The sequence below is a fragment of the Oryctolagus cuniculus genome, chromosome 6, assembly GCF_964237555.1.
Source record: "Oryctolagus cuniculus chromosome 6, mOryCun1.1, whole genome shotgun sequence".
In the NCBI taxonomy this organism is placed as follows: domain Eukaryota; kingdom Metazoa; phylum Chordata; class Mammalia; order Lagomorpha; family Leporidae; genus Oryctolagus; species Oryctolagus cuniculus.
The window spans coordinates 37,461,537-37,488,906 of NC_091437.1; the positions used below are offsets into that span (position 1 = coordinate 37,461,537).

The window sequence follows — 27,370 nt, forward strand, 5'->3', positions numbered from 1 at the left end:
AGACCTGCCCCCAACTCGCCTCACTGCACCCCCCACCGTGGAAAGCAGGGGAAAATAGCCGCCCAGTGCCTCTGGTGAGCACTGCAGCAGAGCCCGCTCACAAAGCACAGCCCTGGCATGCAGCAAACGCCAATCGGTGCAGCTGGGGCTCCTGCGGGCACTGGGGAGCCACCGGCAGCCTCCGGTTCCAGGATGGAGAGGAGAGGGGCACAGTCCAGCTGGAGGGAGGCGAAGAGGGGTCCTGAGAGCTGCCGCCTACGCCTGCGCCTGCAAAGGAGCCCCCAGATCTGACAGCCGGGCCTCAGTTCCCCAGCCCCAGCGGCCACGGGGGCCTCCCTCACCCTCAAAACTTTCCCAGCGGCTGGGGGTTTGGAAGGACATCTCAGGAATCTGGAAAATTTGCAAATCCATTTAAATCCCCAGAGGTTGCCTAGTGGCAGGCTGGCCCAGGGCCAGAGCCGATTCTTAGAAGCAGAGCTGGGCCGAGGGGCAGGGGCTGTGGCCCTGAGGTCCCCAGTGCCCCGCGAGGCCCCCTTTCTCTGCCCCCTGCATGCCATCCCCCAGTTCCCCTCACTCCTGCTCCTGCCAGCTATCCCCAGCCCCGCAGCCCGTACTGTGCCTCGGTGGTCCCCACATGGCCCCCACATGGCCCCCAGAAACTTCTGGGGGTGTTTGATGAGGGCAGGAGGCAGCAGGGCTCATGGGGGTAGGGGGCAATGGCAGAGGCCACCCATCCCAGAGCAGGAGAATGGAGAGAACTGGCTCCTCCAGTCCTGACATCACCCAGAGCCGCCCAGCCTCTTCCCATCTGGTTTTGTTAAAAATATTTCGCATTTTTTATTTTTTTTTTTACCTACCCAAAGAGGCACAGGCTGGGGTAAGGGGACAGGGCACTGGGACTGGGGTTCCCACCTCTCCCAGTTCTTACCTTGCTGCTGAGTGTTCTGGTGTGAGTACTGTCCCGGGCTCTGGACTGTCACCCCCTCCAGGAAGTCCTCCTTCTTGCCCTCTCCCCGTTATCACAAAGACTTCGCTGGACCCACAAGGGGCAGCAGCAGGGGTAGAAAGGCAAGAAGGGCCGTGGCAGACTCCTGGAGACTCAGGAGAACGGAGGGTCCGGGGGCTGCAGGGGAGGAGCGGCCCAGTTTCGCCTCACGCCCCAAGCATCCTTGGGGAGGAGCAGGGCCGCCAGGAGGGGCCGCCCTGGGTCTGGCTGGCTGAGCGGGCAGGGCACCGGCCAGGCAGGGCTCAGGGGCTCAGCCGTCTCCTCCCTGTTGATCTCCTCTCTGGCTCGCAGAACTGTCCCGGGTCCCAGAGAGGGCGGGCGGGGACTGCCGGCCCAGGCGGCCCCAGGAGCTCGCACCACTGTGGGCTTCCCTGCCCCCCCACTCTGGGGGAAAGGCTGCAGGGCGGCTTCTGATTGGCCCAGCCGGGGGAAGGGGGGTGCGGGCGGGCGGGAGGGTGGGCGCGTGCGTCTGTTTTCAATTTCAGGTTTTTTCCCTCTCTCTTTCTTTTCCCCGTTTCTTGTTTTTCTTCCTCCTTTCCCTCTGCTTTCTCCCTCCCGTCGCCTGCTCTCTCAGGATGTGAGGGGATGTTTAGAAATTCCGCAGCCCACGCCAGCCGCTGAGTCACTTTTATTAAAGAGTGGCCGGGCCTCACTCGCCTGCCGCCTGTATCTGGTGGCTGGTGGCAGTCTCCTCTTGCCATGGCACCTGGGGGAGAGGGAGAAATCACCCTGTGCCTCAGTTTCCCCAGCTGTCAAGAAAGCTCTGGTCATCTATAGGGCCGGTTGGGCCATCAGTCAGTTCTTCTGCAGGCATATTAAGCAACTGCTGTGTGCCAGCTGGGGTACTCAGGGCTGGGGACAGTGGCATAGCAGCCGCCTCTGATCGGGGGCCCTGGCTGAGCAGGAGGAGAGGCGGGGAGAGTGGACTCAGGGGTGGGGGTCGTCCAGCCTGAAGGCCATGTCAGGCAAGGCACGGAATCAGGCTGCCTGGCCCTACCAAGGCAGCCACAGGCAGGGCCTAAAATTCAATAAATCCATAGCAGGCTCATTTTTAAGCTGATCATTTTGTATGGCCTGGGAATCATACTATAAATACCTAAATGACCCTTGGCAGAAAAAAAGGCTCCCCACCCCCGAGAGGGACATGTGACCTAAGCTTGAGGGAACCAGGGAGCGCCTCTCAAGGATGGGACCCAGAAGGGAGGGAAGGACACCCCAAGATGCTCAGAGGGCAAATGCAAGGCTCGATGCGAACCGGCCAGGGAGGAAATACAATCTGCCCAAGGACACCCAGCACACCGCTTCAGATCTCAAGATACATGTTTTGGGTGCTCAAAGCCCCTAGAGGACAAGAAGAGGATTTGTCCCCATTTCACAGGCAAGGAAACAGAGGCCCGGAGAAGTGAGCTGCACTTCCTGGGCCCACAGGGCAGGGGCAGAGCTGGCAGAACCTGACTTCGGGAGACGCATGCCAGAGGAGACACGCCCGCCAGCACAGATGGCACCCCTGCCCTCCTTCTCCCCTGCCCTGGGGCACTTCCATTCCTCCCACCCGCCTTCCCCACAGGGGTCTGCCAAGGCCCAGGTCCCCGGCTGATGCTCTTCCTTGGACTGGAAGTCTCCAGCCCTCTGATGCCAATAAGACACTGCTTCAATTAAGGGGGCTTAGAGAGCAGAGCTGAGCACCCCTGCTCCCATGGCTGTGCATCTGGGGAAACTGAGTCCCGGAGGAGCAGAAAGGCACTGGGGCCGCACAGGACACGGGGGTCCTCCATACTGCCCCTGCCTCTCTGCCTCCCTTCCCCTCCCAGGCCTCTGTGCAGCCAGCATTTGCTGGAGCACAGCGATTCACCTTGCAATCATCTCTTGGTCTTGCCCCCATCAGGACTGTCTAGCGGAGCATCCTGGCTACACTGCCTGGAAGAGAGAGAGTCCCAGGCTGGCCCCAGGCTGCTGGGGAGGTAATGAGAGTGTCCTGGCCCAGGACTCAGGGGCAGCAGGGTCGTGGGGGAGCACAGAGAGACAGCACAGACTTTGGGCCCCCAGAAGAATCTGTTGTGGTCCCAAACGCCCTCAGAAATTGACAACTCCTCTGTTAGCACTGGCCTTGGTCTTTCATCTCCCAAGTCTTGTCCTGGTTGCTGCAACCAGGGCAACTTCGGTTAAGACTGTGGGAGACCTCAGATACAGCCTTGGCTGCTCCCGAGCCTCAGTTTCCCCACCTGTTACATAATCCTGGGCTGGAAGGCCCTTGGGATGCTCTGTCTGCATCTTCCCTTATAGCCGGGCTCTGGCTAGGGAGACAAGGCTGGTGGGTCCTAGGGCAGACGAGCAGCTGGGGGCCAGAGAAGAGGCACAGAGGGGAGGGGGCAGCTGGTAGTGGCTCCCCGGGAAGCTGGCGGCCGCCTGGTTTCCGGCTAGCCCAGCCGTCCGGCTGGCCCATCTGGAACCACTTAGCCCCTACCACCATTAACCCTTAGTGGGCACCAGGTTGTACTCCTCTCAACCGAGCCATGGCTGGGAGGCACGGAGCTAAGTGGAGCACCACGGGGCATTGCTGAGGGCGGGACAAGCAAGGCAGTGGCGTCACAGCTGCTAGCACAGGTCTGGGGCCAGGGACTGAGCTCCTGTTCAAAGCCCAGCTTCTCCAGTTCTGGACCCTGTGGGTTTGGACCAGGCAATGTCAACGCCTGAGCTTTGGTTGCCTCGCTGCAAAACGGAGATCTTTCAAGGACTACTTCCTGACTGGCAGGAGCCGTAGTGCACTGGGAGGGTTCGGCACGTGCCCGGGAGTGCGGTCGCTGAAGCGGCGACTCCCTCCCTGGAGCAGCAGTCCGTCCCCATGTGCCCCTGGGCCCAGCATTCCCTGTATGTCCCAGTGGGCAGGGCAGCAGCAGCAAAGATGCTGGGAGCCCGGGCCAGCCCCAGATGCTCCTGTCTTGGGGAGGGCAAATGGGCAGTGCGTACCCTGACATGTGTAGAGAAAGAGGGGGCCTCCGGGCCTTGGGGCTCAGCACTTCCCCTCTCCAGAGTGTGCAGGCACACCCTAGAGTTAAGGACCCTGGGCCCTGATGCCAGCAGTTCCAGCCCAGCTCTAGCACTTCCTAGCTAAGGGACCCTGAACAACTGCATTACCTGAGCTCCCTGATACTCAGTGCGTTTGGCTGTAAAATGGGCACACACACCTGCCTCACAGGGCTGAGAGAGCGCACAGATGCACAGGCATTTTGTGCGTGTCCTAGAATACAACAAGAAAGCGCCGCAAAAGGCGACAGCTGATCCTCAGCTGGAACGAGCTGCTGTCACAGGAAGACATAAGGCTGGAGGGGGGCTCGGGCGACCCACTCACCTTATGGCCGAGATGACTGAGGCCAGGGCGGGACGGCGCCCTGCACAAAGCCCTGTGACAACTGGGGACACCACTGAGGCTTCTGTCGACGCTCTAGGGCCCGTGCTGTTCCTCAGAAGGGGACAGATCCCCTCCCCTCCTCCCCTCAAGACCCCCACCCACGCTGGTCAGAGCCGGAAGCAGCAGCTTTCAGTGGGGCGGGGGGTTAGGGGCCGGAAAGGGAGCCTGAGTGGGAGAACTCCCAGGAGGCCTGCTCAGCACTCACTCAGGCAGGGCCAGCAGCCACCACATCTGGCTCTCCCACGCTCCCAGCCTGGCCCCATGGAGGGGGTGGGGTGAGGAAGCAGCACACATGTCCCAGGCCGAGGCCAGAGAAGGGCCCTCAGAACATGTCCATTGGTCACGCGTGGAAACTGAGGCCCAGACATGGAGGGGACTGGCCTGAGGTTCCCCAGTGCAGACCTTGGGTGGGGCAGGCAGGTCCCCACGCGCATGGCTGGGATGCCAGAGAGGCACCACGTGGGGGTCTGTCCCCACCTCCTGGACACTCGGCACAGCGGTCATCTGAGCAGGCCGCAGGCCCACCCCGGATGCCCAGGACTCCTCTTGTTGGGCCAGATGGTAGCCACCGAGGCGCACCAGGATCCCAGGGCGTGAGTGCTTCAAGATTCTGCCTGCTCAGCCCCTCCCCAGCACCGGTGCTGGCTTCTGCCTCGGAGGTGCAGGAACACAGGGAATGGCAGGTGTGCCTGTGGCCCATGCAGAAGGGTCGCACCTTCAGGCAGGGCCCTGCAGGCCACGTGGCTCTCCCTCACTGGACAGATGCCCCTTAGGGCCAGAACCTGCTTGAGGGTGTCCAGCAGCTCTGGGGGTGGGGGCCTCCCGCTCCAGCTCCCAGGCCTTCCTCTTCCTCCAACTATCCTCCCACACAACAGTGTGAACTGAGCTCCCATCGTGGGCCTCGGAGCTCGGCACGAGCAACACCACAGAGAGCACTCAGGCTCGCCGGGGGTGCCCAGCGCGACGAGACAGAAAGTCACAGGCTGTGGACGCGGGCTCTCATCTGGGCAGAGCGAGCCTTCTCCGACGAAGAAACACTTCGATGTGCACGGAGGCTGAGAGGCCACATACAAAGCAGGGATGGAAAATAGTGTCTGTGGCAGAGGGCAGGGCATGGGCGAAAACTTGGAGGCTTAGAAAGAGCTGGGTGTGCTTGAGCAGAGAGGAAGAGGAGGAGGCCTGCAAGGCTGGAGAAAGAGCCGGGGCCAGGACAGTCCGGCTTTTATCCCGCGGGCCAGCAGGGGCCACTGCAGGATTTTAAACAGGGCACAGAGGAGCCCAGGCCACTGCGGTGCGCTGTGGAGCATGGATGAGCCCGGCCGGGGCCGGGGCGGGGGCGGGGGCAGCGCCGAAGGTGTGGTGGCAGGGCACAGGCTGAACACTGCCCTGACTCTCGGCCTGCCTGGAAGGCTGCAGGAATGCACCCTATGAGGGACTCAGGACTTCCGGGTCCCGTCTGTGAGTGGTCCTGGCCCCTCCATGTTCTCCACACAAAGGGTCACACCCTCCTGCTTCCCATGAGGCTGTGCTGGGCCCCGGGCCTCGACTCCCGCGGCCCCTCTGCTCCCTTCCTGTCTGTGAGCCTGGAGCTGAAGTTTCCCCAGCAGCCCTGGCCTCCTGGCATTCCTGGGGCCCGTGAGCCTCCCTGTAGCTGCCTAGAGTCCCAGCGAGGGGAGGAAAGATGTTGGGAGGAGAGAAGGGGCTGATGAGCGAAGCAGCCTCCCAGGAGCGCCCCTTGTGAGCCTCATCTCTGCCCCCTGGAGCTGGGCAGAGCAGGAGTTACCATCCTCACTGCCAAGGTGGAAGCCAGGATTCAGAGAAGGGGTTAACTTGCCCAAGGTCACAGAGCGAGGCTGAGGCTCGCTGGGACTGGCCTCAGTGCTGCGTCTTTGCACTGCAGCCCAGAGGCAGCTTCCAGAGCCTGGAGGTGGGGAGAGCCGGGCCCAGAGCCTTTCCTCTTGCAGGGCCATAAACCCGCGTAAAAGACCCAGTTATCACCAAGATCTTTATGAGGCCATCGGCTCTGCACCCCACCCAGGGAGGCCCTGGCCCGGTGTGTGAGAGCAGCCTGCAGGGAGGGCTTCCTGGGGGAAGCCAGAGGAAGGAGGGGTCCAATAAACACCACTCCCAGAGATACGGGCTGTCAGGGAGGAAGAGGCTGCCCACAGTGGGGACAGGGGCTTCCCCGTGGAAGCTGCGAGAGGAGAGGTGGGCATTGTCCGGCCACACATGGGGAGCAGGAGGCCTGGGGCTGGAGGTCGCCTGGTGGGTCAGAGGTCAAGGTGGGGAGGACTCCCAGCATGGTCCTCTTCAACAGAGAGGGAGCTGGGGGGATGCCCCGCCAAGGCTGCGCAGGACTCTGACCTGGGGGGTTCTACCTGGAGAGAGGAGGAGGAGGGGGGAGCAGAGGTGTTTTTGCATGAAGAACCCAGAGGAGGAAGAGGAACCAGCTATTTGTTTAAGCAAAAGCCCAGCTAACATGTTGGGGGGCAAGAGGCACACACATTTCCGCATTAGAGCAAAGGTGAACTGCCACACTGGCCACAGACCTGCGGCGTGGCCCCCACCGCGTGGCTGCACCTCTCCCAGCTCCAGCGTCCCGAGCTGCAGAGTGTGGCCAACAGTGAGCCCTTCCTGGTAGGACTGTGCTGAGGACGTGCAGAGACGCCGCCTGGGAAGGCCGGCATGCAACCGGCATCGGGAACTGCTGCGAACATGGCTCCGGTGCCCAGGGAAGGGCTACACCTGCAGCCTGAGATGGTGCAGTGCCAGGGTGTGGGAAAACCGTGGGCCCCAGGGCAGCCCACTCCACGGGCAGGGCGCAGAACTAAGGGACCCCCGCCTCCACAGGAGCAGCTGGGCCGGCTCCCCGGGCCTTCCAACTCCCGGCTTTGAACTCTCCTGATCAGAAACACAGCCCTGGCTTTGCCCAGACAGTCCCCTGCTGCTTCGGCCCCCGGCCCTCAACTGTCTCCCAAGCGCTGACCCCGTCGTCCTTACTGCTCTCCACCCCAACACACACACACTCCAGACCCGCTCAGTTCTAGGGGAGCACGGGCCCTTGGGACCTCAGAGTCTCTGGTCGAACTGACCCCGACCACGGGTCCTTCCCCACTCCCCAGGGCCTGGCTCACAGGTCACTTCCGCCTCCAAGGCTTCCCTTGCTCCCCAGTCCTGATCCTCACCAAGATGTGACTTGGTATTTAGTGGTGATTATTTGATTCATGCCTGTCCCCACTCCTCATCTGGAGGCAGGGTCTCACCCAGTACGGAACAGAGTACAACACAAAGGAGGTGCGTTACTGGGTAGTTGTCCAGTTAATGAAGACGGGACAAGTGAATTCCTATACTCACCTATGCCCACACCGTCTAACACACTCTTGGCACTAGGGGGCACCTAAACAGTGCCTTCCCCAAGAACAGGCATCTTTTCCACAGCTGTCCTCACCAGGGACCCCCCGTCAGTCACTTACATACCTCCTATGACGGTGAGCTCGCTCTCTGTCAGGACTGCCCATTTCATGATACACAGCCCTTTAAAGAGCCAGCCACCCGCGTAGGGGTGGTGGAGATCGGAGCCGGCGTGTTTTCTCTCAGGTCTCCTGTCTGCCCCGTCTCCCTCCCAGACGCAGAGCCGGCCCCAGGCCTTCCGCTCCTCCACCCTTGCTACAGTTCAGACACGGAGTGCCCCTTGCCCTCTTCCCTTGCCTCCGTGCACTTAGTTTCTCACTGACTCCTTGAGAGGTGGGAGTCCGGGCAGAGCTCAGAGCTCCAGATGGCTTCTGAGCAACACGTCCACTTCCTTCCCAGCTCAGCTGCCGTGTGCCCATCTGTGTCAGCGGCAACCCAGCGGCCCCCGTCCCTCCTAGCAGCAGCCTTCATTTGCTATGGAAACTCGACTTGGGCACTGATCCCTTCTTTTTCAGGCCTCAGTGCTTCTACCCATAAAATGGGAAGAATTCCTTTGAGCAAAAGGCGGCGCCCCAGGCTTACTGAATCCGCTGCTCAGCTATGATAGAAGAGCAGGAGTCTGAACAGGGCCAGCTCCGTGCACAGGTCACCTGTGCAGTCACACAGGGCCCAGTTTATTTTCATTTTATTTGAAAGGTGGAGAAAAAGAGAGAGACGGATGGAAATTTCCAACGGCTGGTTCACTCCCCTAAATGCCCACAGCAGTCAGGGCTGGGCCAGGCTAAAGCCAGGCGCCTGGGACTCAATCCTGCTTTCCCACGAGGGTGGAAGGCACCCAAGCATCTGAGCCATTATCTGCTGCCTCCCAGTGTGCAATGAGCAGGAAGCTGGATGGGAAGCCGAGTAGCTGGGACTGGAACCCAGGCACTCCAATATGGGATGTGGGCGTCCCAAGTGGTGGCTTAACACAGTGCCCAATGCCTGCCCCCACAGGGCCCGATGGGGGTACTCTGAGGGCCGTCACGTGTTCACTTTGTCCCAGGCTCTGCACACTGGGCCCTGACCTTGACACATCTGCCTGGTGCTGACAAAATGAATCCTGAACACCCTATCGTGTGTGAAGATCCAAGAGAGAGACACAGAAGACCTGGTCCTGCCCTCTTCTGGGTGCCACACATCACTGCAGGTTAGGTGGGGGGTTAGGGGCACAGGAGCTGTGGGAGTGTAACCTCCATGGGGCTGGGCTTCAGTACAGCTCCCTCAGGCTTCCTGGCCAGCACGAGTGAGTCCCTCCCCATATCTCACCACCATGTCCCATGCTCCAAGCTCACTCAGCCCTCAGCCTTCCCCCTCTCCAGCTTAGGTGGCTGGGAAATGCTTCCCAGTTATTAACAGGATGGAGAGGGGGCTGCGTGGGGGGGGGTACACAGGGTGCATTTAAAATACTCAGGTGGGGCGCAGCTGTTTAGGCTGCCTCCCCTCCCCACCCCAACCCCCCACGCCTGCATCCCATATGAACACTGGCTGCTCCACTTCCAGTTCACTCCCTGCTAATGCACTGGGAAAAGCAGCAGCAGATGGCCCAAGTGCTTGCCCTCCTGCACCCACGTGGGAGACCCAGACAAGTTCCAGGCACCTGGCTTTGGCTTGGTCCAGGCCTGATCCAACCCTGGCCATTGAAGCCATTTAGGGAGTGAGCCAGTGGATGGAAAATATCTCTGTCTCTCTCTAACTCTGCCTTTCAAATAAATAAAACAATTCCTTAAAAATAAGTAACTAAAACCTGGGGTGCCCCAGCTATGATAAATGATTGCAACTCACACAAACCAACTGCTATACAGATATTTTTGAATCCTTTGGAGTGCTTTGACTACGAGCCGTGTATTAGGTAATAGCCAGGAATTTGTGTTGGTTTTGTTAGATGTGATCCTGGCATGTTATGTAAGAAAATGTCCGCTTGTTTTAGAGTTGCGTGAAGTGTGTAGGGGGAAAATGATATGACATCTGGAATTTAAAAGGCTTTAGGAAAAAGTGGAGAGAAGATGAGGGAGCGTGGCAATACCTTAGTAATTGGGTAAGCCGAGCTACACAGCTCATCAAGCGATCCTGCTTTTGTGCAGTCTGAAACTGCTCCATCATTAATACCAATAATAAAAGGGTAGGGGTGGCCAAGAGAATTTGTGCCGTTTCCCCGGAATGTCCCCAGAAGCCTCGGGCTCCGGGGATCCAGCCTGTAAGAGCTTTCGCCAGCGCAGACCAGGGACAAACTCTCAACTGCAGGCAGATCCGTGCCCGCGCATATGCGCATGTTCCCGGGAAAACAGCCTCAGCTTTCAAGCCAGCCAAGGGGTCGTGACCCCGCCCCCTCCCCCCAAGGGAGGAAGGGCCACCACCTTGCAGACAGGAGCCCCGCTGGAAGTCAGGCTCACCCTGTCCCCGTCACTGCGGAGCACCGGGTCAGGCCCGCCGCCGCCGCCGCGTGCCGGGATCCCCAGCCCGCCCCTCGGGGCTCCATCCTGCACCTGTATAGGGGTGGAAGACTCGGTGCAGGTAGCGGTGCGGGGACCCCCCGCCCAGGCCAAGCCCCCGCCCGCTCTGGCCGGTCCACCTCCCGCTTGGGGCGGCAATTTGTCTCCTTTTGAACCCCCGCCCCCGACGGGTTTCCCCCTTTGATTCGCGGCCGGAGGCTTCCCCCCCGCTTTGAAATGCAAACCCGCCAGGGCTGGGGCCGCGGGCGGCCCGGAGCTATAAAAGGCCTGGGTGGGGCGGGCGCGGCGTCCGGGCTGGGGACTTCAGGTGAGCGCTTGCTCGTCATCCGGGCGGCCGACGGCAGCGGCGGCTCCGGGGCCCAGCATGCGCGGGGTGCCCCGCGGCCACTATGTACGTGGGCTATGTGCTCGACAAGGACTCCCCGGTGTACCCTGGCCCCGCCCGGCCCGCCAGCCTCGGCCTGGGCCCCCAAGCTTACGGGCCGCCGGGCCCGCCCCCCGCGGCCCCGCAGTACCCTGACTTCACTGGCTACTCTCACGTGGAGCCGGCCCCGGCGGCCGCGACGGCCTGGGGCGCGCCCTTCCCTGCGCCCAAGGACGACTGGGCCGCCTATGGCCCCGGCCCCGCGGCCCCCGCCGCCAGCTCAGCCCAGCTGGCCTTTGGGCCCCCTCCGGACTTTAGCTCTGTGCCTGCACCCCCTGGGCCTGGCCCGGGCCTCCTGGCGCAGCCCCTGGGCGGCCCGGGAGCCCCATCGTCACCCGGAACACAGAGGCGGACGCCCTACGAATGGATGCGGCGCAGCGTGGCGGCCGGCGGCGGTGGCAGCAGCGGTAAGGACCCCTCTGGAGCCTGGCGCCTGCGGACACCCCAACCCCCCACCTCCCGGGCACCGGCAGGTGCTCACGCCAGGCCCAGGCGCCCTCTGCCTGACCTCTGCCCTGGCCTTGCTCGGTTTCTCGGAGCTGCCTTCTCAACCCCTTCGACCCCTGCGGCCCTGAGGGGGACGTTCTGTCAGCACCCCTCGGCTGCAGCTCAGCCACCCAGAGCCTTAGGAAGCATGAGCCAGCCCTCTCTCCGTGATAGGCGAACTGAGACACCCCCCAACCCTCGCCCCCAAGAAGGGAAGCAATGGCCCTGTGGTGGCCAGGCTAGGCAGAAACTGAAAGTAGTGCCCCGGACCCCCCATCCCAGGGCTGTTTTAGCAACACTGGTTCTGGGGCCTCCTGGTTTCTGTGCCAGGGCTCGCAGAGGCAGCCAAACCCACCTCCACAAGGGTCCATCCACTGCCTGGGACCATGAGCAAACCACTTTGCTCTCCAGGTTTGGGTCTCCCCATCTGACAGCCAGGAGGCTGGGGGGCGGGAGCTGAGCCTCAGAACTGAGTAAGAGCCCTCTGTGGTTAGGTCGGGCAGGGGTCCCTACCTTAGCCCTCCAGAGCCTGGCCTGAACTCTTGACCCTGGGGGAGGGGAAGCTGGAACAGTTGGAAAGTGGGAAGGTGGCTGCAGTTAGGCCCCAGAGTCTGTGAACCTCCTGCCCCCAGGCAGGCCTCTCTGATCCACCCTCTTCAAAGGCAGGGGAGGGGGCAGGACAAAGGCCGGGCTTCAATGAGGGGAGGCCTGACCTCCTTTATGGGCCCCCCCCTTTGTCATGTAACAAGCCAGTGCCTGGGCTCGCTAGTGACTCCTGTTGGCCGGAAAGTGAACATGCCGCCCCATTGTCCAGCTTGTGTCCGGCCTGTTCTGACAAAGGCCACCTGGCCTTGGGGGCGGAACCGGCCTGCCCACCCTTTGATGTCCCGCCCCTCCTCCTCCTCCTCCCCCTCCCCCAGCTGGAGCAGGGCTGAGACATCCTCCTCCTCCTGTCTTTACCCCCATCTCCCTCCAGGGCAGAGGATGCTGAGAAGGGTTGATGGACAGGTTCTGGCTGGCATGGCACCCCCTTTCTCCAAGTCCCAGGAATGGAGATCCTCCAGGGAGATCCTCCAGGGATGCCTCCAGGGAGATCCAGGGGACCCGGCCTTGCCACTGGCTTCTGTGACCTTGATCAAACAACCAGCCTATTGATAGGTGCTGGCCCAAGGCCTTACCTGTATCGACTCATTGAACTCTCAAAACGTAGCACCTGTTAGCGCCCCATATTGAAGACCATCTAACCGGTGGCCGGTGGGGCTGGGACTTAAGTCCGAGCAGACTGTGCTCTGCTCCTTTGCACGACGGCTTCTGGCGGAGGGGTCATCTTTTCTGAGTCAGTTTTGCCATTTGTGGAATGAGAGGGAAGAAGGTTGGGAAGTGGTTTGCACCCATGTTTGCATTACAGGACTGTTTTTGAAAAATCGCATGGGTACACAGATCTCCTCCCTAGAGAGAAATGTGGCATTGTTGGGCAGACATGTTCAGGGCTTCTGGAACACCCCCCCCCCAGAAACCTTGCCCAGGACCCCAGGTTCACAGCCCAGCAGTGGGTCCTGTGGGGGAAGGGCCTGGGGCCTCCTGCGGCCGTGGTCGTGGCCGTGGCCGTGGGGAAGCTGGAGGAGGAAGCTGCCTTTCCTGCTCCTCTGTTCCTCTTGCTGCTTCCTGCCTATCAGGGGCCTCTGGCAGTGGATGGGGAGCGTCCCCCATGGACGGGGACATGGAGAGAGGCCATCACCGGATGCGGGGAAGGAGGCGGCCGGTGCTGGTCAGAGGACCTGCCGGAGCCGGGGGAGTGTCAGGTGTGTGACGTCCACTCCCTCTGGGCACCTGAGCCACTGCTCCGGCTGCCCCTGTGATGTCAAAAGTCAGATGCAGATGAGTGACTCTGCCCAGGACAAAGCATTTCCTGCTTTGCTTTCAGAAAGTGGAGGGAAGGGCCAGGGGAGACTGGGGGTCCCACAGCTCCAGAGGAGTGGCTGCCCTGGGGAGCAGCTGCGGGTATCCTGGCCTGGGCCTTCGTGAGGCCCAGAGCTGCTGTGGCATCTGACTGTCCCCTAGCCTCTCCCCTCTTCGGCCTCAGTTTCCCCCCCTGGTTTCCAGGACAGTCCCTGTGGATAGCGACTGAGGAAGGGCCAGGGGTGCAGCCCCACCTTAGTCTCTAGCCTGCTACCCTTCCTGGCCTGCCCCTTCACCTCTAGCCTTCTCCAGTATCCAAACGGGACAGTTAGAGACTGGGCCTGCAGACGGGGAGGCCAGAAGGCTGTCAGAAAGAATGTTCCAGACTGAGCTCAGTGGAGGCTGGGCTGGGCTGGAGGTGGAATTAGTCCCTTTGGACATTTCCTGTGGTTTTCCATCACATTGAGGACCAACCCCTGCTCCCTGAGGTCTACAAGGCTGCCTGGCGTTGGCGCCTGGCCCCTGGGGGCCTCCCCAACCTCACCCCAGGCCCTTGGCCCCATGGCGGGCCCACTCCTGCCTCTCCAGCCCTCTTTTCATTCCTCAGACGTGCCAAGTCCAGCTTGAGTCTTGTGCATGTGCCTTCTGCTCTCCTAGGAAAGCTGTTTGCCTGACTCTTTGCAGGCCTGGCTCCTTCTCACCCTTAGGGCTTAGCTTAAGGGATGCCTCCTCCGAGAGGACCTCTGCGATTTCCCAAAGCAGACTCTCCCCGGTGCGCATCGACACTGTCACTCCACATGGGTTTGTGTGTTCCCGTTCTCGGGAGCTGCAGAGCCCTACCTGCTTGACCCTTCGTTGCATCCCAGGCACCCAGCTCATTGCACGGTGTTTGGTAGGTGCTCAGCGCACTTTGTCAGGTGCGCAGGGCAAGTGAGATGGCTCTGGGAGGATAGGGGACAGCTAAGATTCGGTCTTGACCTTGACCCCAGTTTCAGAGGTCACTGTCTAGCCAGGCTGTCCTGGCAGCTGGCAAAACCCTGGGGATTGCAGTAGCTGGGGCTGAGACTGCGGCTTTCTTCTGAGAAGTGGGTGGGGACCATGGGCAACATAAGGGAGAGGCACTGGACACCAGCCAGACTCGAGCCCTAAGCCAGATATTAATCAGCTGTGAATGGTTCATGTCACATGACCGAGCCCGGGATTGGAAATGACTCCAGGGATTTTGTTGTCTGGTCTTCCCTCTTGGCATGTATCAACACAGTGTCTCTGTTGGGAGATGGGTGTGTTGTCCTGTGTTGAGGGCTCAGCCCCCAGGTGCTTCGCAGGCAGGTGGTCCATTGGGGAGTTGGCTCCAGGATGGGACCATTGGGACTGCCTTCCACCTTGGCCTGTTGCCTCTTCCCTCCAGCCTCTCTGATGCCCTAGCTGTCCTCTAACCCACTGCTGCAATTGCCTGAGCACAGCCATGCCCTCCGACCCAGAGCATTCCAAGGGGACAGGCATTCGACTTGGCTGTTAAGATGCTGGTGAAGATGCTTGCGTCCCACGTCAGAGTACCTGGGTTCAATACCTGGCTCCAGGTTCCAACCCCCGCTTCCTGTTAATGAACAGCCAGGAGACAGCAGATAATGCAACCCCCATGGGAGACCTGCATGGAGTTCCTGGCTCCTGGCTTCAGCGTGGCCCAGTCCTGCGTATTGTGGGCATGTAGGGAGTGAACCAGCGTACAGGAGATCTCACTCTCTTTCCCTCTTACTCAAATAAATAAAAAGTTTAAAAAATAAGAACATACCATGGCTCCACTGGTGGAATTACCACTCCATGGCTGCAAAACACAGCCCTATTTCTGTGGCATTCAGAGCTCCCCACCTTTTAAGATTTATTTATTTAATTGAAAGGCAGTTACAGACAGAGAGGTAGACAAGTAGAGAGGTACAGAGAGAGAAACAGACAGAGGTCTTCCATCCTCTGGTTCACTCCCCAAATGGCCGCAATGGCCAGGGCTGAGCCAGGTCCAAGCAAGGAGCCAGGACTTCATCTTGGTCTCCCACATGGGTGGCAGAGGCTGCTTTTCCCAGGCCATTAGCAGAGAACTAGATCAGAAATGGAGCAACACGGACCGAACCTGCACCTGTGTGGGTGCCGACATTGCAGATGGCGGCTTTACCTGCTGCACCACAGCGCCAGCCCCTGGAGCCCTCTTGAGAGCTGGCCCCCACCCCAGTATTGAAGCCCTGCTCCACTAGCTTGCTGAGATACAGTTACTCACTGGGCAGAGTTCAGGTCTGGACTGCGCTCCTGTGAAACATTGTGTCTTTGGACAAGCTACTTCTTTGAGCCTGGGTTTCCTCCACTGGAACACGAAGATGTTAACAGCGCTGCACCTTGAAGCAGTGACCTTGTAAGCACAGGCCTGCACCTGGCTGGCCCACAGTAGGTTCGCAGTGGCCACCTCTGCCAGTCCTCGGCAGGTGCATGCCAGCACACACCTTACACTCCTACCTGACCGGTCTGGGCCCTCCCTTCCCTCTCCTGCATCTTCACCAATTCAGATGCTGTCCATTCTCCAAGGCCACCTCTTCTAGGAAGTCCTCCTTAATTCCCTCCCCCTCCAAGCACTGTAGCAGGCTCTTGTTTAACAACATTTATCCCTGACAGCCTACTTTCATTGTCTTGTGTATCCCTGCCAGCTCTCATCTGTTACCCTCCTCAAGGGCTAGTCCTAGTCAGTTCCAGCCTCACCCTCCCTTGCACGTAGTAAGAACTCAAAATAAAGCTAATAACTGGGGCCAGTGTTGGGACATGGCAGGTAAAGCCACCACCTGTGACACTGGCATCCCATATGGGTCCCTATGCTCTCCACTTCCAATCCAGCTCCCTACTGATGACCCATGAAAAGCAGTGGAAGGTGGCCCAAGTGCTTGGGTCCCTGCCACCCATGTGGGAGACCCAGATGAAGCTTAGCCTGGCCCAGTGCTACTCGTTGACCCTATCTGGAGAGTGAACCAGCAGATGGAAGACATCTCTGTTAACTCAGACTTTCAAATAAATAAATAAGTCTTTTTCTTAAAGCTAATAACTGTGGCATTGGCCGAGGCCTTCCCACGCGCCAGGCACTGTGCCAAGGGCTTGACCTGAGCGATCACAACAACCCCGAGGGGTGTGAGGCTGTGTTATTAGCCTCATTCTGCAGATAAGGTTAATGAGGCTCGGCGAGGGTAGGGTGCCCTGGCGGACTCAGGCAGCGAGGCTGTGGCAGTGCAGTGCTCAGGCCCAGGGTCTGCCGCACTGCGTGCAGCGAACGTGCTCAGCATCCCGCCATGTGCGTCCCAGCCCAGGTGCGGGGAAAGGAGGCCAGCTGGGGGATGAGTTATAAGAGGCTGGGTGGGGAAGAGAAGGGGGAGGCACAGCAGGGGCTGGGCTGTTGAAAGCCGTTTCTCAAGGCAGAAGCTGCATTTGACACCTCGGCTCTCAGATGTAGCTGGGAGGTGGGATGACCCAGTTAGAAGGTGGCAGTGGCTTTTTTTGGTTGGGTGGTTTCCCCTCCCCTTGCTTCGGCAGATGCGGCCGCTCAGAGCTGAGGGGATATTCGCAAGGTCCCGGGCGGCCTTGTTAGCAGCAGGGGCTGGCACAGCGCTGGGAAGGGATCTGAATGGCTGGCCTCTCAGGCTCGCACAGAGGAGCTCCTGGATCTGGAGTCAGGGCCATCTTCATGCTAACACCGAGCCTGCCCCATGTCATACCCTCTCTCCTCCACATACAAGCCCGCACCTGCAGAGAGAAGGGCAGGTGCCCGTGAAAGCCCAGAGTGCCGCTGCAGGCTCAGCACCCTCCGCTGATTCCCCGTTGCTCTTGAAATCAAGTCCAAGCCGTTTGGTGGAGGCTCTGCTGGCCTCTCCTTGCTCATCTCAGGTGTCTCTCAGTTACTCATCCAGGAAGGCAAGCAGGGATGTTCTCTGCGGTGCCAAACACTCTTCCAGGTGCTGGATTATGGCCTGAACAAGGCAGACTACCTGTACCCACCCTCAGCGAGCTGGCATTTCTGGCCCTCACCATGCCCGAGGGCCTCTGCACATGCTGTTCTGGCTTCCTGGACCATCCTTGCACATTTGTCCCATAGAAACTCCTCAACCTTCAGATCTTGGCTTGAAGGTGCCCTCCCGCAGGAGACCTGCCCCACATCCTTCCTGCCCCGCATCCAAGCCCGACACTTAAGTCTTCCTCCCAGCAGGCTCCTAACCCCAGTTCCTGATGATCTCCTTGGCTGGTTATTCATCTGTCCCCGCCAAAGAGAGAATGGCAACAAAGTAGCGAGCCTCTGTCCTGGGAGTCATCACAGAACTGGAGGGCAGCGAGCGCTTTGCATTTGTTCTGACCCCAGGACAGCGCCAGGCTTGAAGCTGCTGGCTGGGTTAGGGGGGGCAGCTTCGCAGGCAGAGCTGAGCGACCAGCTGAGGGAGCAGACCTGGGGGCTTGGCTGGGGCTGGAGGGTGGTGGTGCCCCTTGCGAAGATGAGGAGGTGGCAGGTTTGGCTTATGTGTTCCACAGGATGGCATCAAGTACTCCAGAGTGCCAGGCACGTGGTAGGCAGAGGGTGAGCAGAGCGGCAGGGGCCTCCTGTCATGGAGCAGCCGGATGAGGGGGGCATCTGCCTGGGGGAGAAAGGGCTGGGGTCCAGGGCCCCTCCCTGCAGGTGAGGCTCCAGGCTTCCGCCCACGCAGGGCTGGTGGAGCCCTCGCTTCCTCACCAGAGCAGGACCCAGCAGGGTAGTGGCCAGGAGCCTCCGCCGTGAAGCAGCCTGGGCCCTGGAGACCACGGGACACAGAAGGGCTTGCAGTCCTAGAAGGGCTGTCCAGGCTGGACAGGAATGCGGGCCTTGCTTTCAGTGCCGCATGGAAAAGCTAAGGAAGATAAGCAGAGCCGGGCGGCGGGAGGTAGAAGAGCTGCTTCAGCGCTAGCCCCAGCCCCATCTGGCCGCGGTTCCCCGGTGGGAGCTGCCCACAGGGAGTGCTGTCCAGCGGGACTTCCTGCCGTGTCGGAAATGCTCATTGTCTGTGCCGCCCCCGGGCGGGCCACCAGCCGTTGTCTCTCCAAGCTCTTGGAAATGGCTAGTCAGAAACAAAAGTGTATATTGCGTTGAATTAATTTTGATATAAACAGCCATGCGTGGCTAGAGCTTGTTGCATTGGAGAGACTGGAAAACCCCCTTGCGGGCCTTCTGGCGTGGGGTCCTCCATGGCCCATTCAGGAACCTCGCCCACCTCCGCTGGCTGCTTTGCCCCTGCCGCACTGTCATCAGCTTCGCTGTTATCCGCGTCACAGCCGGTGTTGTCGCTCTCCCCTCCTTAACTCGGTCCTCACTGGGTCGTGGAGGCTGCCTCCTACAGGAAGCAGTTATGGACACATCAGCCAGGCTTGGGTGGCCCAGCTGGGTCCACACCATCGGGGCCATCTCGCCTGCAAGTCCCTTCCTCTTTGCTGTGTCCCAGAGCCAGGTCAGAGCACGGACCTCAACAGTGAAGACGGCGGGGTGCGGTGAGGCAGTGATGACCAAGACTCTGCGGGGAGGGGAGCTAAGGCTGCTGGGCTCCATTAGGAGGCCTGGCCGGCCCCATCCCTGACAGCAGAGCTGTGATACAGCAGCTGGCCACTACGGGTCGGTCAGGACAAGCACCTGATCATGGCGCTGACACGAAGCAGGTGCGGTCGGGGCGGCCCCCACAGAGGTACTGCAGGTGGGCAAACAGGTCCCCCCGGTGACCTGGTCCTCTCTCCCCGCTCCCAGGCCAGCGGTTCCCCATCAGGCGACATTCCTGCCTCTCCGACATCGGCTTCAGCAAACAGCTCCGGTGGTCTCTTGGCACTGCAGCTCTTTGCCCCTCCCAGGCTGCGTCCCATCTGCTCTGTCCCTGGGCAGGAGAAGGCTGGCCCGGAGGAGTCACGTCCTTCAGCCAGGGAGGGAGGCATCCTGGGACTCTGTCTGTGGGCAAGCTCAGGGGATGTGCCGCCTGTACCCTGGCTGTTGCAAACCTCCCGAGGGTGCACAGCCATCTCGGCCGCCTGCTTTGTCGTGTCGGTGTGGACGCCACCGCAGGTTTCCCAGCACACTTATTTGCACGCTCTGCATACTTGCAATTCCTCCTCCTGCAGAACCCTGAATGATGCCCAGCTTCTTGCCCGAAGCCCCCCTCTTTCTTCCCCATGCCACTTTCCAGGTTTTCTTGCCTCTCCTCCCAACAGTCCCCAGCCGGGTCATCCCTTCCTTCGGACAGACAGACGGGAACATTGAGGCCCAGAGCCGACGAGGTGCTGGCCAAGGACTCAGTGAGTCGGGGTCAGGCTGGGACAAGAAATCAAAGCTTTCAGTCCCACAGCCAGACTCCCCCTGGGGGCTCTGCGTAACCTCCACCAGGCCCCAGAGAAGCCTAGGCCGGCCTGAAGACACTCCCGGACTGGGGGAGGGGAGCCCCTCCCATCTCTCCCACCCTCCGTCTGCCTGTGGGCTCTGTGGCTTCGCTCAGCAGGTGGCCCGACAGCCCCTCTGGGCCTGAGCCCTCATCTGGAGAAAGGGGACTTTTTTCAGTGTCATCCTGTGATCGCCCCACCACCTCCCTGAGCCCCTTCCCACCCGAGAACCCCTGTTCCTCTCTTGGTCATCCTCAGACTGGCAGCACCCACAGCCCCTTGCCCTCTCTCCAGGGTGGGTCTGGGGGACCCAGCTGGAGGAGGGGTGGAGCATGCCCCCCTGTGGGTGTCGCCTGGGGCACTGGGCAGCAAGGGTGGGGGGTCTGGTTCTCAGGGGAGGGCTGGGATCTGCATGGGACTGCAGAGTCTAGAGGGCACACGGTGCACAAGCCCAGAGAAGAGCGCCTCACTCGGGGCCACACAGGCGGCCTGAGACCGGGCCAGGGCTTGACTGCGGCTGATGCCTCAGAACCCGCAGGGGCTTCTCAAAGGCAGCTGGGAGATGAAGATGCTGCAGATCTGGGGTGGCGCCTGGGAATGAGCATTTCTAACAGCGTGTGTGAGTGTGTGTGAGTGTATGAGTGTGTGTGAGTATTACAAGTGTATGTGAGTATGTGTGTGAGTATTGTGTGTTATGAGTTTATGTGAGTATTGTGTGTGCGTGTGAGTGTGTATGAGTGTATGTGAGTATGTGTGTGAGTGTTGTATGTGGGTGTATGTGTATGTGAATATGCGTGTGAGTGTGGTGTGTGTGTGTGTGTAGGTATGAATATGTGTGTTGGGGTGGCTGAGTTGCTCATGCACAGCTAGTTGGGACGGGACCAGCCAGGGAGGGGTCACAGATGATTCAGGGCTGCATCTGTGGTCAGAATCAAAAATCAAAAAAAGAGCTGCTCATCCCGGGGCCGTGAGCCGAGCAGGAAGAGGGCAAAAGAAATGCTGACCCAGGACTGTTTGATTTTCTTGGAGCCACTCATCCCCTCCTGGAGCAGAGGCCACACTGTGTCCTTGCCTGGCCCTGGCTGGGCGCGGAGGCCCCACCCAGGCCCCGCGCCGGGCAGGCCTGCTGTCTAGACTCCCAGGCTGGGAAATCGGGCTGAGAGTCCTTTCAACAACCTGACAAACAGCGTCAGAGAATCAGCAAACGCTGAGAGCTTGTATCCCCGCGTTGGATGCACCTTACAGAGAAGTGGTCTCCAGCATATCACTGCCCATCGCGCAGATCCCTCTGCTGGCACGCCGGCCACAACACAAGATGGGTCCCTTCCCCAGGCCCTGCTGACGTGCTGGGCACACATTCCGAGTGAGCCCCGGTGCAGCTCAGGCTCGGAGACAGAGAAGAGCTTAGGTGGTCCCTGCTGTCTCTGAGGCCAGGCGGCCCTGGCCACCTCCGCTCTCTCATCTGTGAGATAGGAACAGCAGCTGCTCCAGCCCAGGGTGGTTAAGAGATAGGCACAGTGCGCCCGGCGCCCAGACCTGCTGGCTGTCGTCTGAGTTACAGCTGTCCCCACGTTACAGGTACAGAAAGGGTGGCTCGGCTGGGTGAGGGGAGTGTCCTCGGGCAGGCCACCTGGGAAGGAGCTACTCAAGGGCCACGCCCCCTGAGCCCCCCTACCCCCGCCCCCAGCTGGTCTGAGTTTCTGGAGCCAAAGTCCATGCTTGGAAAAAATCTCCCCAGGCACTTCTGAGGCTGCGGTTCAGGCACTTGGAGCCATCAGCTCGAGGCCTCTTAGGGCTCCAATGAGCACGCGGCCAGAGGTGGGGAGTCTGCTCCCTCCCTGGCAGCCTGAGCAGCGTGAGCCAGGGCGGAAAGAAGTCTCTCAATGGAGTGAGAGCTCTTCCACTATACTCACCCCCTCCAAAATCTGGGGGCTCCCCACCTCCCTCCTACCCACCCCCACTGGCCTCTGGCCCAGAGGGTTACTCATGAGGTGGCTGGGAGCGGCCAGCCCCTCATCAGACACCTGTTACGGGAGCCTGGACTTCCCCTGAGCCTCAGCCTCCCAGGGGCCTGTAAATCATTCATCCCTGGCCCTCTCCCCACCCTGCCACTCTCACGCACCGCCCTGCCCCCTCCTCCCTGGGCTCCCGAGCCGACACAGGTGCTCTGAGGACAGGGAAGGGGAGATGGCTTGCAGCAGCAGTCAGGAATTCTGGTCCAGAATGGTCTATTCTGGGAATGGAGCCGACTCCTGTCCATAAAATTAAGAATTCATATCTGCACCTGGTAACAATCCCCGCCCCCGTCACCCCCAGCAGCAGCCCCTATATCACTGGCTTCCTGAGTATTCTTTCAGGAAGAGCTGTATGAGTGGTGCACACACATGTAGAAGTATGTGTGTTTCTCCTCCACGTTTACCCAAACACGCCATCACATACCTTGCACAGCATTCTATGGGCTATGTAACTTAGAAATCACTACATATTGGTACATATGGAATTTTATAACTTGAATTTTTTTTTTAATTTATTTGAGAGAGAGAGAGAAAGAGCTCCCATCTAATGGTTCACTTCCCAAATGCCCATGCTGGCTGGGCCAAAGCCAGGAGTCAAAAACTGAATCCAGGCCTCCCACGTGGGTGGCAGGGAGCCTCGTCATTGCAGCCGTCCCCCCTTCCTCTCTGGCTCTGCATCTCAGGAAGCTGGAGTCAGGAGTCAGAGCCAAGCAGCAAACCCAGACACTCTGCTGTGGGACACAGACATCTTACCCGGCATTGGAACCGCTAGGCCAAACACCCATCCTGTGCCTCCCTGTTGATGTCTGCATCCTGGCCTTCTCTGTGGGCGTGGGCGTGGGCGTGGGCATGGGCTTGCCCGCTCTCATTCACCCTGTTGCATCCTTACAGTCACATGCGTTGCTGGGAGAAACCGCTGCAGCTGGGGTGGCTCTCTGCAGGCTCAGTGCTGGAAGTGGCATTCTTGGTGGAGGGGTGCATCCATGCTAGGGGCGGCTCTGTGTCGCAGGCTAGCCCCGTGGAGGGCGTTGTACTTTCCACTCCCTGGACAGTATGTGGGAGTCCTGGTTGCAAAGCCAGGGATGGTTTGTTCTTCGGCAAAGCTGTTTTCATTAGCGAATCCACGTGCTCCCAGCAGCTCCAGCAGACAGAAGTTGACCACGGGCCCAGAGAGGGGGCCAGCTCACCACTTCACCGTCAGCTCATCCCACAGCTAGGGCCGCAGCTCCTCCCACCCGGCTGGAAGCCAGAACACCCCGGGGCTTTGTGCCCCCTCCAGGAGGGATGGCCCTTGGCCATCGCCCCTGTCTGAGCCCGGCGTCTCCTATCTATGAAACGGCCGCAGTGGGTGCCTGCTGGTCAACAGCACTGGGGAGTGAGGGCTGGGTGCCTTTGTAGATGCTGGGTGGGCAGCTACCCTCACCCCCAGCCCAGGGATCCCCAGCGTCTCCTTTCCCAGGACGAGCAGAAGGCTGCTCTGCTGTGTAAGCCTTGGTGGCTGACGCCTGTTGCGCTGGGTTAGGCACCAGCAGGGGCGGCGAGAGCTCCAGGCCAGGGGTCATGGCCTCAGGCAGCTCTGTGTCTGCCGGGGCCTCGGCGATGGGGACTCTCCACAGAGCTCCAGCTGCAAAGACTCGGCAGGCCTCTGGTTTGGGTCTCCAGCTGCCCAGGACCGTCCTGAGCCTTGGTCAGTATCATGGGAGCAGACCAAACCGGGGTCCCTTCTGCCAGCGAACTCCGTGGGGCTTGGCGGTGCCAGCATCAGGCAGAGCTGTTTTTGAGCCAGCATTGGATTTTCCAGGCCAAGGAGGGTTCCCGTCGGGAGCCACGACGTCAATAGCCACCCCTCGGCCCTTTCCTGGGTCCAGCCAGGCCTGGCTGGGGGCCGAGGCTGTCCCATGCTCCGGCTGTGCCGTGGGCTGTGCCTGTGGTTACGCCGCTCCAGCAGGAAACCCAAGAAACAGCTGCTGCCTCCCGTCCTCCACAGAGCCGTCTGGCTCACGGCAGGCCCAGGGCTGTCCTGCCAAGCTGCAGACTTTGTGGCGGGGGTGCCAGGGCCGTGACCCCAGGAGGTGACTGCCTGGCTGTGATGGGGACACTGCGGGGAGTGAATGATTGTTCTCAGACCACCCACACCTGGTGGGACTCGGCTATGCCGTGTGCACCTCCTAAGACAGCCATGTGCTCAGCTTCTTGCAAAAGAAGGTGGTGGGGAGCCAGGCCCCAACCCAGCCCGGCCCAGCCCAGCCTTGACTGTTAATGCTCAGTCCAGACAGACCTCTGATCCCAGCCCCAAAGGGTGCCCCGACATAACCCCGGGCAGTGCTGCAGTCCAGCCCCGGGCCCCAGCCTGAGCCCCCCATGGAAGCCCAGTCACCGCCTTGTCTCTGCTAGGCTATTGCAGGTCTCCCTGCCCTTCCCCGGCCTCTCCCAACCTCTTTTCCATGCAGCAGCCAGAATAATAGGAACTCCTACCTCAGGCCTCTCTCTGGTCCCCTCTGCTTGGACCTCGGCAATGGCTCCATCCCCACGGGGAAAACCCAAGTCCCTCCATGTGTCCCCTGTCCCACCAGCTTCCTCACACATAGAGGCAGACCTGCTCCCACCCCAGGGCCTTTGCACCGGCTGTTCCCTCTGTTGGAAGCCCCTTTCCCACATATCTGCCCAACTGTGCATCTCATCAGCTGCAGATCTTTGCTCTAATTCCCCTGCCCCTTCTGGGGCCACTCTTTAGAATTCCCCGCTTCCACTTTGTTTTCCTCTGGAGCACTTATCAAGTATTTTCCATGTTTCTGCCGCTTGTGTCCATCTCTCTCTCCCTGCCTTAGAACCTAAGCTTTGAGGGCAGGGCTGTTTTGATTTTGCTTGCTCACTGTGGTGCCCCAGCACTGGGCCCACAGCAGAAGCTAAGTGAGCAGTCAAGGAGCCCAGTGGCTTCTGCTGTGCGCCCGGGCACAGGCAGGAGTGTGCGAGGCTCAGGCAGAGTGGCCCAGCTCGGGGCCAGGGCCTTCTGAGGTCCTGGCAGGTCCAGGGTGCCCACCAGCAGCTCCAGTCCTGTCTTTGAGCCCTACCCCAGCCAGTTCCTGCGTCGTTCTGAATCCCCTCCCCCTGCCCTCCATCAGGCGCAGGAGGCGGCTGTAGTTCCCCATGCATCAGGCGACCCTCGCCTGCCAGGTGTGCCCTGTGTGTCTGACGTTCAGCCCTGTGGGCGAGGATCCTTGAATTGGAACACCTGGGCCATTTGCCAAAAACAGGCAGATTGCAGAGCCAGGTATTTGGCACAGTCTTTACGACGCTGCGCGGGACACCTGAATCTCCTATCGGAGGACCTGGGTTCAAGTCAGGGCTCTCCTTCGGATGGCCGCTTGCTGCTAACGCCTACCCTGGGAGGCAGTGCTGATGGCCACAAACTTGGGAGACCTGGATGAGCTCCAGGCTCCTGGCTGCAGCATGGCCAAGCCCTGACTGTTGCTGGCATTTGGGGAGTGAACTAGCGGATGGGAAGTCCCTCTCGGTCCATCTCTTTCTCCCTCTCCCTTTCTCTCTCTCTCCCTTCAAATAAAAATGAAAATAAAAAATGTTTTTAGAGTACAGAATGCACCCCAGGCTCTCTGCTTACCTGGGCACGGACGTCCCAGAGCTGTGTTCATCAGGGGCTCCCCGGATACAGCCAGCCCGCAGCTGTGGCCCCGAGCTGCGGGTCTGGCAGCCAGCGTGGGGCTCCAGGTCGGGACAGGGGGACGCTGGCCGGAAGCCCCCAGCTCCACTGGCAGCTTCGCTGTGCAGCACTCAGCAGGTTCCCCTGACCTCAAGCCTCAGCGCCTCCCCGAGTGGGCACAAGAGGACTGCTTGCGCCCTGGGCTGCGAGTCCACAGGGCACCAACGAACAGGCAGGATCAGGGCTGGGTCCCAGGAGCGGAAGGCTGGCTACGGTGGGGGCACCGGGAAGGTGGGACGAGGTAGGAGAGTGTTCTGAGTCCCGCCCAGTCCTGGTGGGACACAGGCGTGCTGCGTGCACCTCCTGAGCGCCACGTGCTCGGCTTCCAACAAGGCAAACTGTGTGAGCCCAGAATGACTGCTCTCCCAGGGCCGGGCTGTGAGCCCTGGCCACTGGCCTGCGTTACCCTTCTGCCCAGGGGCCCTTCCTGGGCCTTTGACAGACTCCTCCTCCCTTTCCTCACCTTCCCTGCTGGCCCCTTTGCTTCTCAGGTAAGACCCGGACCAAGGACAAGTACCGCGTGGTCTACACCGACCACCAGCGCCTGGAGCTGGAGAAGGAGTTCCATTACAGCCGTTACATCACCATCCGGCGGAAGTCCGAGCTGGCTGCCACCCTGGGGCTCACTGAGCGGCAGGTGTGTGGGTCTCCCCACCTCAGCCACAGGGCCAGCACAGGGAGTCTGGCCTCTAGGCAGCCAGGCAGACGGAGGAGCTCTGGAGGGGGAGACCAGAGAGGTCAAGTCTCCAGGCAGTGGTCACACAGCACTAGAGGAACTAAGCTGCTTCCAACATGCCCTCCCCAACAAAACCCAGCACTGCTGCCTCCCAAAGAGGGGGCTCTGATTGGCTGTAGGCTACGGCAGGGTATGCTTAGTGCTCCTGAAGTCTACAGGAGGGAGCAGTCCCAGGGAGAAGCAGGAGGACTTCCTGGAGAGTGGCAGCCCACTCCTAGGCAGGTCAGGAGGAGGAAGATGACAGAGACGGGTTCCTTGGGCCAGGGGAGGGACCGAGTTCTAGACCAGAGAATGTGTTGGGGGTCCACGGGGTCTGGGTGGCTGGATCTGGAGGAAGCCCACGAGGGCCACATCGAACAGCTGGGCCCTGCCGTCCAGTCCACCTCTGTCCCCTGCCCTCGCCTACCCCCGTCTCTGCTGTCCAACCCCTCAGGTGAAGATCTGGTTCCAAAACCGGCGGGCAAAGGAGCGCAAAGTGAACAAGAAGCAGCAGCAGCCGCCGCCACCCCCCCAGCTGCCGCCGCCGCCCCCCCTCGATGGCACTCCCAGCCCGGCTGGACCGCCCCTGGGGGGCCTGTGCCCCAGTGGCGCTGGCCTCCTGGGCACCTCCTCCCCCATGCCCGTCAAGGAGGAGTTTCTGCCCTAGCCCCCTGTGCGGCCCCACGGGCTGGGGCACCTGGGGACTCAGGCGCTAGGACTGTGGCTCCTGTGGGGCCCAAGAGGCCCAGTGTGAGTCCAGCCCTGCCACCTGCGTGTAGCGAGCCTGCTGGGCAAGGGCCTCTTCCAGTTCCTGTGGCCCGGGCCCCTGGGGGAGCAGGGAGTCCGGTGAGGAGGCTCTGCCTCCCAGGGACATCTCAAGGCCCAGGCCGCTGCATGAGGCCCCACCTCCTCTGTGGGTTATTGGGGGTGGAGTGGGAGACTAGGAGGGGGCCCCCAGAGAAAGCGGATGGAGTGGAGAGATGGTGGGGTGCTTGCAGACAGGACCTGTGGGTGAGAACGGGGTCTTACAGCCTCACCTCCACGCCTGCCCCATCCGACCAGGCTCGGCCCTCCCCAGCCTGGAGGCTGAGCCCAAGGCCCTGGGACTGAGCACCCCTCAGGCTGCAGAGCCACTTCCTCTGCGAGGGAGGCTGCTGGTGAGCCGGGTTCCTCCCCCAGCCCCAGGGAGCCCCGAAGGCTCCCTGGGACCGGGCGGAGCACTCGGCCGGACGGGTGTTGTGTGGCGAGCGGAACCATGAGGATGGAGCTTCAATAATAAATTTGCCTTCCCTTTTTAAACACGTCTAAAAGTCATTCTTCCCTGCAGCAAAGCAAACTGTCAGTGGCACGTACCCCATCCCTGCGTCAAGGTCACTGTGGATGCCTTTGAAAG

General features: G+C 60.7%; 2 protein-coding genes across 2 annotated transcripts in view; one reads left to right on the forward strand and one right to left on the reverse strand.

Annotated features, from left to right (window-relative positions):
• PDGFRB (platelet derived growth factor receptor beta) overlaps window positions 1-1,373 on the reverse strand; it is a 35,293-nt gene extending 33,920 nt beyond the window's left edge. The window contains exon 1 of the mRNA XM_002710305.5: window positions 929-1,373. The gene's annotated coding sequence lies outside the window, so the exon portion shown is untranslated. The remainder of the gene's footprint in view (window positions 1-928) is intronic.
• A 9,215-nt stretch (window positions 1,374-10,588) lies between these two features.
• CDX1 (caudal type homeobox 1) lies at window positions 10,589-27,276 on the forward strand. The gene is made up of 3 exons (XM_008255254.3): window positions 10,589-11,146; window positions 25,754-25,899; window positions 26,432-27,276. The coding sequence occupies exons 1-3, from the start codon at window positions 10,705-10,707 to the stop codon at window positions 26,642-26,644; spliced, it is 801 nt and encodes a 266-aa protein (XP_008253476.1). The 5' UTR covers window positions 10,589-10,704; the 3' UTR covers window positions 26,645-27,276.
• The last annotated feature ends 94 nt before the right edge of the window (window positions 27,277-27,370 follow it).

Excerpts from the sequence above, each read along its gene's own strand:
- CDX1 (XM_008255254.3), top strand. The coding sequence starts at position 10,705 with ATGTACGTGGGCTATGTGCTCGACAAGGACTCCCCGGTGTACCCTGGC. Across the intron at positions 11,147-25,753 it reads CGGCGGCGGTGGCAGCAGCG|GTAAGACCCGGACCAAGGAC; the intron begins GTAAGGACCCCT and ends TTTGCTTCTCAG. Across the intron at positions 25,900-26,431 it reads TGGGGCTCACTGAGCGGCAG|GTGAAGATCTGGTTCCAAAA; the intron begins GTGTGTGGGTCT and ends CCAACCCCTCAG.